This window comes from Coregonus clupeaformis, chromosome 5, assembly GCF_020615455.1.
Source record: "Coregonus clupeaformis isolate EN_2021a chromosome 5, ASM2061545v1, whole genome shotgun sequence".
NCBI lineage: Eukaryota > Metazoa > Chordata > Actinopteri > Salmoniformes > Salmonidae > Coregonus > Coregonus clupeaformis.
Genome location: NC_059196.1, coordinates 20,112,820 through 20,123,494, shown reverse-complemented (window position 1 = coordinate 20,123,494; position 10,675 = coordinate 20,112,820). Strand labels below are relative to the sequence as shown.

Genomic DNA, 10,675 nt, shown 5'->3' with positions numbered 1-10,675 from the left:
GCCAAGTCAATTGTAGGAGTGAAGATGACTCAAATACTGTGAAATGCTTTGCATAGCTATATATTTTTGTAGGTTTTTGACACTATAGCAATCTTTGAAACACTGAGGAACAGAATGTAAATATGTGCACAATTAGTATTTGTCAGGCATTAAAACATTTGAGGTTTTAAACTAATACTTTGAAGCAGCAATCCCTGAGGTTTAGAAATGAGACCCTGTTACCTAACTGTGCATATTAATAATTTATTTGCAAGGTAAAATTATTACTTCCCTTCCCCTGCTTAAAAAAAAACATTGACCTATACCTTTGTCCAATCTGAATTTCTTGAGTTTAACCCTCAAATTCCATCACTATTCAGAAAGCACAATAGTAATTTGTTGTGTAAAAACACTTGACTGGTCAAGAAAGAAAGGTTAACAAAACAATTCATATTGTAAAGCCCTGAAAATAACATTATTCGAAAATGTGTTCACCCCTCCCCCATGCCATTCTACTGTAGAGACCAGTGATGGATTCCCACCCTCCAACGGCCAAGAGAACACAGAACACCAATTATGGACCTGACTTGTTTATTGTATGTACACAAAAACAGCACATTACACACGAGACGGGTACAGCATCTGAAAGACAAAAGCAGAGAGCGCAGTGAGTAGTCCATAGGCACCAAATCAATACAAACCACAGCCATACAGTGAGTGGGTAATTGGCACTTTAAGATGTTTTTCAAGCACTTGCCCAATATGTAGTGGTCATGTAGGAGAGGGTAAGTATTAAAATAAAGCCTACATAATTCTTATCACTAAAAACAATCCATTAAGATTTCATGAAAAGGTTAGTGATTTTTTAGCTTAAACTTTGGTAAGGAAAACAAATCCTTTATTTTTCAGCAGTGGGTTTCCCAAAGCGTTTGTAACTTCAGTAGTACGATGTTTCTCCCCACAACCCAGATGCACTGCAATAATAAGTAGTGTCACACGGTGTGACACTGCCAATGATAAACATTTAAGGAAACCAAAATGCCTGAAGGCAAAGTGCCTTTCAGGGAAATCCCACCCATTTTCTCCAGCACCACCCCGACATCTGAAAACGGTGAGTTTATTTATTTTCTCAGCACCTCCCAGCTGGCCTCATACACAACCAGTCACTGGACATGTCCGAATATCCATACTAGCATACTACATACTTAAACTGCATACTCATTTTGGTGATTGATCTAATAGAATTAACTTGTCTTTTCCGACTCGCAACAGCCAATAATCAGCTAAATTGACACGATGTACCAAAATGAACGAATGGCTGGAGTCAACCTAATCACGCATTAGATGACGCATTCCTGAGTACCTTCACACAATTTCGCATAATATTTAGTACGCTACAGTGCTTGACAAGTAACCTTTCTTTGCCACTTGTCCTCTGGATAAGTAGGACTGATTTTTTACTTGTCCAAAAGCTCAAGTCACTTGTCCAAAAATAAAAAAAATGGTCCACAACACCATTTTTACATCATTATATGATGCAAGGAACCACTTTAAAAAAAGAAAATGCATTACTATATTTTGTACCAGTGAATCAGACAAAAATGGAGGCTACACTCTGCTTATTGGATTAGTTGCATATTCAAGCCTATCTCAAAATACAACACTGCCACTTTAAAAAACCCTAGAGTCGATCTAACATAATAAAAGAATACCCACCAAAATCCGTCAGTTTAAGCTAGAGATATGTTTTTTGCATGGGCTGCGTCTCAATCAGCATCCGCCTGTGGTGGCCTTCCGCATCTGCAGTGGAAGGTGGCCGAGCTACAGCAGTGTTTGTCAGACCATGAGACGTCCTGAAAATAGGTATTTTCACGGAAACGTATACTGTACGAACGGTTTGGCCTACAAAACTAGTATGACTACTATATGGAAAAGGGGAGACTCATGAACACGATGGTGTCCTCAGTTTTGCTCTACGACCCCCACAAGTGTTACGGGACTCATCTTAAGGTTACCGTTACAATAGTGTAAAAAACAATATTTAAAAAATCCTGCGCTTTCTTATATCTCCTAGATACAGGACAGACACTTCAAAACCTTGTTCCTTATGAATACTTTTTTGACTGTCTTTTGCCATTTATGAATGTGTTATTCAATGCATTTCTATAGGCTACAGTAGTAAAGGCCAAATTCAATATTTTATCAAATCATTTTCCGAATTTTTTTTGGGATACCTAAAGGGGTCCTAAAATTCTAAGTAAAATAGCTAAATGATCCATAGTATGACCATCTTAAAACAATTCCATATGTCTTTGTCTTCATAAAATTATTCCCTCCAGGGCTCGAAATCAAGGTTATCCCGTCTTCCCTGGGACGCTAAAAAAAATATGTCTACGGTTCAAAACAGACTCTGGGACAGTTCCGGGACGACAGATACAAAATTCATTCAACCATGTAAAATTGTTAAAAGCAATGAGGCTGATGCAACAGATTAGACCATTTATCTTAAAGTGTTGATAAAGTTAAAATTGTCTTCATATTATAAGCTCAACAATGCACTATACGCGAATGTTCCGAAATGCAATTAGCAGGAAAACACTGTCCATTTGATCGAAATGAACCATGCCTCGAGTATGTCGACTGAATCAAGCCTTTCGACGTTAATGTTAGTTATCCTTCATTATATATTTGTCAAACATGACTGGCGTTTAGCCTATATTTATGTAATTAAAAGTCTAATTAAAGTTTGGCTACATTTTCTGGCGCCTCCCTCATATCAGCATCGGTTTGGAGATGAGGCTGTAGCCAATATGCATATCACCTACACTGACATTTAGCCTTTATTTTTTATTTATTATTCCAAATGTTGGCCTCTGAGCCAAGTCTGATTGGAGTAATTGTTTGATTGTTGTCCACCCGGACAACTTCAATCTATTTTCTTCCAACATCTCGAGCCCTGCGCTAGTATGGATATTCGGACATGGCCACTGTCTGCAGCCATTGCACACCAGAACCGCACTGCAGCAAGACTGGTCGACTTAATAAGCTGCAGGAAACGGTGGGTTTCTATCTTTCATAGTAAAAAAGATAGAAGACAAGTTGTTACACGATGACAATCCAAAGATACTAATGACATCTGGTGTGCATCATGTGATTTTAAACAACTATGAGCAGGCAAAGCACTTTACTAACCTTTGCCTGCCCAAAGGTGGTTAAAAAACAAACGTGTTGAACCAACCAAAATGTGGGAAATGAAGCACTTTGCCGTTCTACAAGTTATTTGTTACGGATGTTGCATACAAAGCCACTTTTTGTATTTTTTATCCAAAGATTAAGACCCTTTTCCTCTGACAAAATCGGTTTTGAGGTGATCTGGAATTACATGGTAGTTCCTTGAAGAACTAACAAAAGTTCAAGTTTATCCAAATTCATTCCTAAAGTAACTCTCACATTAGACATAGTTGTTCAAGCCCTACAAAAGCACACCTGACTCAACTAATCAAAAGTCTGCGGATTAGCTGTGTAGTTTAAATCAGGTGCGGTTGTGTAGGGATAAAACAATATTCTATACAGTTGGCTCGCAGCAAATGCCTTTGAGCTGTATTAGTTTTTACTTGAACCCTTTATAGTGCAAAAAAGGCCTGTGCAGGGCTTGAACAAAACTGGACTGTCTGCGGGTACCGGAAGAAACCTTGCGCTAATAATGATGAAAGAGCAGAAGAAGGTACTACTCACCACTCTGACTCTGTGTCCCATGGCCTTTGCCGGGAGGTTACTGCTGAACTTGGCCCGCACCATTCCACTGTTGCCATGAGCGCGCATGACTTTACCCCAGATTACCCGCGTCTTGTTGGGCTTGCCACCAGGAGTCACTGTGTTCCTGATGAGATTGAAGGAGACAGTGAGCAGATTCAGTCTTTTGTCATGGAACTAAATTAAAACAAGAACAAAGTTACTCCAAAGAAGTGGCTCTTCTATACAAACTGCAAATAGTGTCTGCCCCAAGTCCCACCATTCAACCACACAGCCTAAGCCTAAAGTGATAGTGGCTTTGAAGATGTTTTTAAAAGTGGTAGGAACTTATATCTGTTCCAGGGCATTTAATGGATTACAACAAGAAAATGGGCGGGGTTGACCATCTTGACCAACTGAGGAGCTATACAATGTTGGACGCACAGGCAGAAAATGGTGGAAGTATGTATTTTGGGGATGCTCAACATTCCCATCATAAATGCGTACATTGTGTGGGTCCCTCTAAAGAACCCTTCCCAGTAAACGCTGACGCTGGTTCCTGAAGGCATTCAAAATGCAGCTTTAGCATTCACTTTGTGATATGGCAGGAAGAGGGGAGCCAAGAGTGTGGCACCAGGGCTTGTGGACTGAGTTGTAACTCATTTGAAAGCAGGAGAAGTTTAACGCGAGGTAGAGGGTGTGTGGTGTGCATCCGGAGTGGCCATGCTCCCAGAAGTTCCATGACATGTTGTAGGCTAAATGCAAACACTAAAGTGACAGTGTGAAATATGTCTCTGCACAGTTGTTGTGTTTTGCATCTTCTCTCTCTATCAGTCTCTAATACTTGTTGCATTCAATGAGTTGTCAAAGTAGGCTACTATTTCAACATTTTGGGTCAGGCCTAGTCTGTACTAAATCGTATCTACATTTTGAAATAGTCTGAAAGGTTGTTTGCATTTTTACAGAAGAAAGAATCGTTGTCAATCAAGTAGTCTACTTAGTGTGGGTTTTCAAATATTTTCTGAATATTGTCCTCTGGGGAACTGTGTTTCCATAGCGATTTAAAAGCTATGTAAACGCCAGCTGAAAAGTACCAGTGGCCCAAAGTCAGGCCATGGCCCAGTGATGCACTGGAGGCGGGCCATGGGGGTGGAAACACAAAAGTCCTCCTTTTTGGTAAAACACCAGGGTGTCCTTAATGGAAATTCGCTATGAGACAGAAGATGTGAAACTTACTTCTTAGCCTTGTAGACGTAAGCACAGCGCTTGCCAAGGTAGAAGTCAACCTCCTCCCGAGTGTACACTCCCTCCACCTTCAGCAGGGCGGTGTGCTCCCGCTGGTTCCTTAGACCACGCTTGTACCCGGCAAAGATAGCCTTGCTCCACAGTCTGGGAAGATGAAAAGAACGCATAAACCAGAGCCCTCAACCTGTGTATCATCAGTCCCACATGCTGGTGCCAGAGTAATCCAGTCAGCAGTTAATCAACCGTATACCCTAAATACTCACAAGAATCAACCAATCAAAAATTGTACTACCTACTTTGAACCAACACATTTCAAATGTAGTATCAACTAGCTCGTAACATTTACGCAAAGTTAAGTATCGACTTGCAAAAGTGTCTAGTAGCGACAAAAAAAAAGATTTGTCGGCCGAGTCATCCTGTTCTTTCGACCAATCGATTGGTTGAAATGTTTAAACTTATTTTGAATAAAATCAACTACATATACACTGACCTTGTCTGATGCTTTAAGCACACTGTTTGATTAAATAATGAAGACACACAAATGACTCAAGAAAGAACCCTATGGTTACACTGCCTGTGTGACTGGCGCATGTCTCGCTCTCCTAGCTATTGCAGCAAAAAGGCACCACAGCAAGTGTTTATTCAGCTGTCCATGCTGAAGCTGCAACATCATTTCAGCCATTTAGTTTCTTACTTAGTTTTTGACTGAAAAGTTCTGTTACTGAAATCCTTAATTTGTTTACGAAAAACATTCCCTATTCCCTCAACCCTTGCTCTCTTTACGTGAAACATGCAAGCATCGCATGCATGTGACCAATAGGTCTTGCCCTACAGTGCATTCGGAAAGTATTCAGACCCCTTGACTTTTTCCACATTTTGTTACGTTACAGCCTTATTCTAAAATTGATTAAATTGTCGTCGTCCCCTCAATCTACACACAATACCCCACAATGACAAAGCAGAAAAATTACATTTACTCAGTACTTTGTTGAATCACCTATGGCAGCAATGACAGCCTCGAGTCGTCTTGGGTATGACACTACAAGCTTGGCACACCTGTATTTGGGGAGTTTCTCCCATTCTTCTCTGCAGATCCTCTCAAGCTCTGTCAAGTTGGATGGGGAACGTCAATGCACAGCTATTTTCAGGTCTCTCAAGAGATGTTCGATCAGGTTCAAGTCCGGGCCACTCAAGGACATTGAGACTTGTCCCGAAGCCACTCCTGCGTTGTCTTGGCTGTGTGCTTAGGGTCATAGTCCTGTTGGAAGGTGAACCTTCACCCCAGTCTGAGGTCCTGAGCGCTCTGGAGCAGGATTTCATCAAGGATCTCTGCACGTTGCTCTGTTCATCTTTCCCTCGATCCTGACTAGTCTCCCAGTCCCTGCCGCTGAAAAACATCCCCACAACATGCTGCCACCACCATGCTTCACCGTAGGAATGGTGCCAGGTTTCCTCCAGACGTGACGCTTAGCATTCAGGCCAAAGAGTTCAATCTTGGTTTCATCAGACCAGAGAATCTTGTTTCTCATGGTCTGAGTCCTTTAGGTGCCTTTTGGCAAACTCCAAGCGGGCTGTCATGTGCCTTTTACTGAGGAGTGGCTTCCGTCTTGCCACTCTACCATAAAGGCCTGATTGGTGGAGTTCTGCAGAGATGGTTGTCCTTCTGGAAGGTTCTCCCATCTCTACAGAGGAACTGTGGAGCTCTGTCAGTGACAATCGGGTTCTTGGTCACCTCCCTGACCAAGGCCTTCTCCCCCGATTGCTCAGTTCGGCCGGGCGGCCAGCTCTAGGAAGAGTCTTGGTGGTTCCAAACTTCTTACATTTAAGAATGATGGAGGCCACTGTGTTCTTGGGGACCTTCAATGATGCAGAATTGTTTTGGTACCCTTCCCCAGAGCTGTGCCTCGACAAAATCCTGTCTCAAAGCTCTACGGACAATTTCTTCGACCTCATTGCTTGGTTTTTGACATGCACTGTCAATTGTCGGACCTTATATAGACAGGTCTGTGCCTTTCCAAATCATGTCCAACCAATTGAAGTTACCACAGGAGGACTCCACTCAAGTTGTAGAAACATCTCAAGGATGATCAATGGAAACAGGATGCACCTGAGCTCAATTTCGAGTCTTATAGCAAAGGGTCTGAATACCTATGTAAAAGGTACTTTAAATAAAAAATATTGCAAAAAATTCTAAAAACCTGTTTTCGCTTTGTCATTATGGGGTATTGTGTGTAGATTGAGGATTTTTATTTATTTAAATCGATTTTAGAATAAGGCTGTAACGTAACAAAATGTGGAAAAGGGGAAGGTGTCGGAATACTTTCCGAATGCACTGTATAGCCTATCGTGATCACATCACTAAATTGGTTATAACAAACTCCAAACACAGTAATGTCGACAGCAAAACGGATGCGGACGACGAGAAAAAAACTTGAAACTGGCGAATGTTTACTGGTTGCTCAGGAGGGAAAGGGGAAGTTAGATCTGTGGAAGACATTTGACCAAGTTGTGGAAACTACTGGAGATCAAGAGGAGGGTATAGGAGCAAGCGTTGCGTGAGTATTGTGTGTGCAAAACAGTTGCTGTTAGATTACAATATTATATATTTTTTCGGACTATTTGGAACAGTGTAAACACTAAATATGTGTACCAAAGAGTCTGTTCTAACGATTTTTTTTTAATATAAAGCCTTTATTACAGCAGACTAAAAATAGGTGCATGCAATCGTGAATTGTGGTTTATGAATTGTTTAGGATAATCATTCAAAGCAAAGCTCCCTTTGTTAAGCCATTTAATTTTAAAACTAAAATGCTTGATTGCATTTCAAAGCATGAACGTCTCATATGCTGTGAGATGGCATTAACGCATTTATGATTGATACAGTAACCTATATATTGAAATATAGGCCTAAGTAAGTTACGGTATTAAGATAAACAGAACACGCTCTTAGGCCTACAGCTCAATGGTGGTTATAGAAGGCTACTATACACAGCCTACTAATGATAACGACAACTTTTTATTATAATGATAATCATAAATTGTAATAATAACAAGATCAAGAAAAAGGAGGGTATAGGAGAGTGCTGTGTGCATATTACGTGTGACAAACAGGTGCTGGTAGATTACAATATTATTTTTCTGCCTGTTTGGAACAGTGTAAACACTGAACAAATGATAAGTAATAAATAACTGATAAGTAATGCCAGTCTGTTGTAACGGGAAAAAATAAAGCTTTTATTACAGCATTGCAAATACTAAAAACAGCCAAATCAGTGACATTGCTTTATCCGACATTTTGCCATTGCATGAGGCTTTTTGCCACGGAATTAGTAGGCTACTAAACATTCAAAAAGGCAACAGAAGCAAGATCTGTCATATTTCTGTAGATATATATGGATGATTTATAAAGCCAGGCACATTTAACAGTTAGGCTATTGATTATAGACCTAGTTAAATTAGGGTATCCTCTCTCCTCAATTTTCTTAAGACAATTAGGCTAAGGCTAAGGCATGGGCTGTTTCCTTGTCTCTGCCGCTGCTGCCTCCACCGCATTGTTCTCTATCCCAACATGCTGTTTAGTTTTGCTATTATGCACATAGCAACATAAGGAAAGCCGCCAATTCTACAGGGCACTGAAAATGGTTTCAGAACCACAAACAGCGACCACATCCAACATGGGAGAAAGCGCATTTGTTCTAAAATAATATTAGATTTACTGTTGCACCATTATTTTTTAGATAATATAACCATATACATTTTACATTTTTGTCATTTAGCAGACGCTCTTATCCAGAGCGACTTACAGTTAGTGAGTGGGCTGCAGGTAGCTTAGTGGGTAAGAGTGTTGTGCCAGTAACCGAAAGGTCACTGTTTCTAATCCCCGAGCCGACTAGGTGAAAAATCTGTCGATGTGCCCTTAAGCAAGGCATTTAACCCTAATTGCTCATGTAAGTCGCTCTGGATAAGAGCGTCTGCTAAATGACTTAAATGTAAATGAGTGCATCCATTTTCATATACAATTTCAGTATCACGTCATAGTGATGGACTGTGCCATCCCCGTGGCGTCCGCAATGGATTAGTCTACTGAGACAGGGCGAATCAGACAGGTGTCTTGTGCACCATGAAAAAATAAAAAGTGCGACTTCTCGACCAACAGCCTATCGACCAAACAACTAAATGGGGGTCAGCCCTAAACAAATCAGTATCGTTAACAGTGGCAGATAGCGAACATCGGTAGTTAGCTGACTAACATTGGCTACTCACCTTCCTGGCATCTTGAGTCTTCTCCCAGGCACGGAAAAACCTGATGAAAAACAATTTAATGTATTATGGTCTCGATATGAACGTGATGAAAACTTACAACACTATCTAGCTAAAGTTAGCTAGCTACACACACACGTTCATGACTGTGGGACATTAACGAGTCATCTAGACCGAAGGTCGCTAACGATCCACTGTGGTAGTGTTTGTACGCACACAAAATAAGGGAATAATGTTGTATACTAGCTAACATTGAACCGCTATTAGGCTAACTAGATGCATTTTGGTGGGGACATCTGAACGGCCTCATCCCTGCAGTCAGGCGCTTGCCGGTTAGCTTTGTAAAACTATCCAAGTTATATCTTTGTCATCATACACTCTCGGACTCAAAAAACAGACTGCATGTCAACTGTAAGTATATTTATCTTTGAAACGATGTACATTTATGCCAATTGTAGACTTAATAACGTTGACATTTCGATTTTATAGTAGTGACTTCTTGTATTTCTCACCTGCACTGTAAGAAAAATGGAGGAAAAGGAAGTTGGAACGGAATGCTGGGAAATTTACGTAGTCGGTGACAACAGAGGCGCATGATCAAAAATATATTTCTTAATGTGTCACTTTATTGTATTCTCGCACGTTTCACACAACATAAGAATCAAAGTAGATAAATAAGTATTTATTGTAATATTACGAGGAAAATAATCATAAAACGTAGAGCGTTACCATGGTGACCGGCATAAACTACCACGTGTGCTGCTAGGCTAGTTAGCAAGCAAGCAAAAATATACTGAAGTTATACTACTGACGTTTTATTGACCATAAATATAGCTAGCGTAGCAAACTTCAACATCTTCCGTGGAGGCACGTAAGAAATCTAGCTAGCTACGATTTTGTTGATTGTTTTCAGCATTTTGCCCAGGATATTTGCTAACACAAAAATGTGTCGCACAGTTACTAGTTAACGGTAGTAGCTAACGTTAGGTAGCTAGGTAATATCACAGATAGAACAATGTAAACTGCTCGGCTGATTTCGCTCGAATTCAGTGTTCACAGACCATCAGGATGTCGGTTCCTTTGTCTGGGGTAGAGCTGCTCAGACTGTGTACAGTGCTGCAGGACTGTGCTGATCAGCTGTAAGTGTTGGGTCCTCTGTAGCTCAGCTGGTAGAGCACGGCGCTTGTAACGCCAAGGTAGTGGGTTCGATCCCCGGGACCACCCATACACAAAAATGTATGCACGCATGACTGTAAGTCGCTTTGGATAAAAGCGTCTGCTAAATGGCATATTATTATTATTATTATCATGCCATCACGTCCAGAAGCTGATATGGTATTATCTATCTGATTATCCTCAGCTAACATTATGTGGGCAGCTAATGTCAGCTGTTTTTTTTTAAAGCGACGACGAGTCTTTTTAGCTAATGAATGGTAGGCTTGCTTTCTAATCTAAACTG

At 40.7% G+C, this 10,675-nt stretch overlaps 1 protein-coding gene and 1 non-coding gene across 2 annotated transcripts; both read right to left on the bottom strand.

Moving 5' to 3' along the window:
* Positions 1 to 553: 553 nt before the first annotated feature.
* Positions 554 to 9,785, bottom strand: LOC121561708 (60S ribosomal protein L35a). Its single transcript, XM_041874233.1, has 5 exons — positions 9,729 to 9,785; positions 9,220 to 9,259; positions 4,948 to 5,100; positions 3,715 to 3,859; positions 554 to 621 (listed from the first exon to the last, which is right to left on the bottom strand). Exons 2-5 carry the CDS (start codon positions 9,228 to 9,230, stop codon positions 598 to 600), a joined length of 333 nt encoding a protein of 110 aa, XP_041730167.1. The 5' UTR covers positions 9,231 to 9,259; positions 9,729 to 9,785; the 3' UTR covers positions 554 to 597.
* LOC121567220 lies at positions 2,913 to 3,031 on the bottom strand. Its single transcript, XR_006659066.1, has one exon. It is a non-coding gene; the product is annotated as a small nucleolar RNA SNORA70 (small nucleolar RNA).
* Positions 9,786 to 10,675: the final 890 nt, after the last annotated feature.

What these genes read in the sequence shown, in the direction of transcription:
- LOC121561708 (XM_041874233.1), bottom strand. An exon ending in TACGTCTACAAGGCTAAGAA is followed by an intron (nt 3,860 to 4,947) that starts GTAAGTTTCACA and finishes CAATCTCATCAG; the next exon opens with GAACACAGTGACTCCTGGTG. An exon ending in TGGGACACAGAGTCAGAGTG is followed by an intron (nt 622 to 3,714) that starts GTGAGTAGTACC and finishes TTTGTCTTTCAG; the next exon opens with ATGCTGTACCCGTCTCGTGT.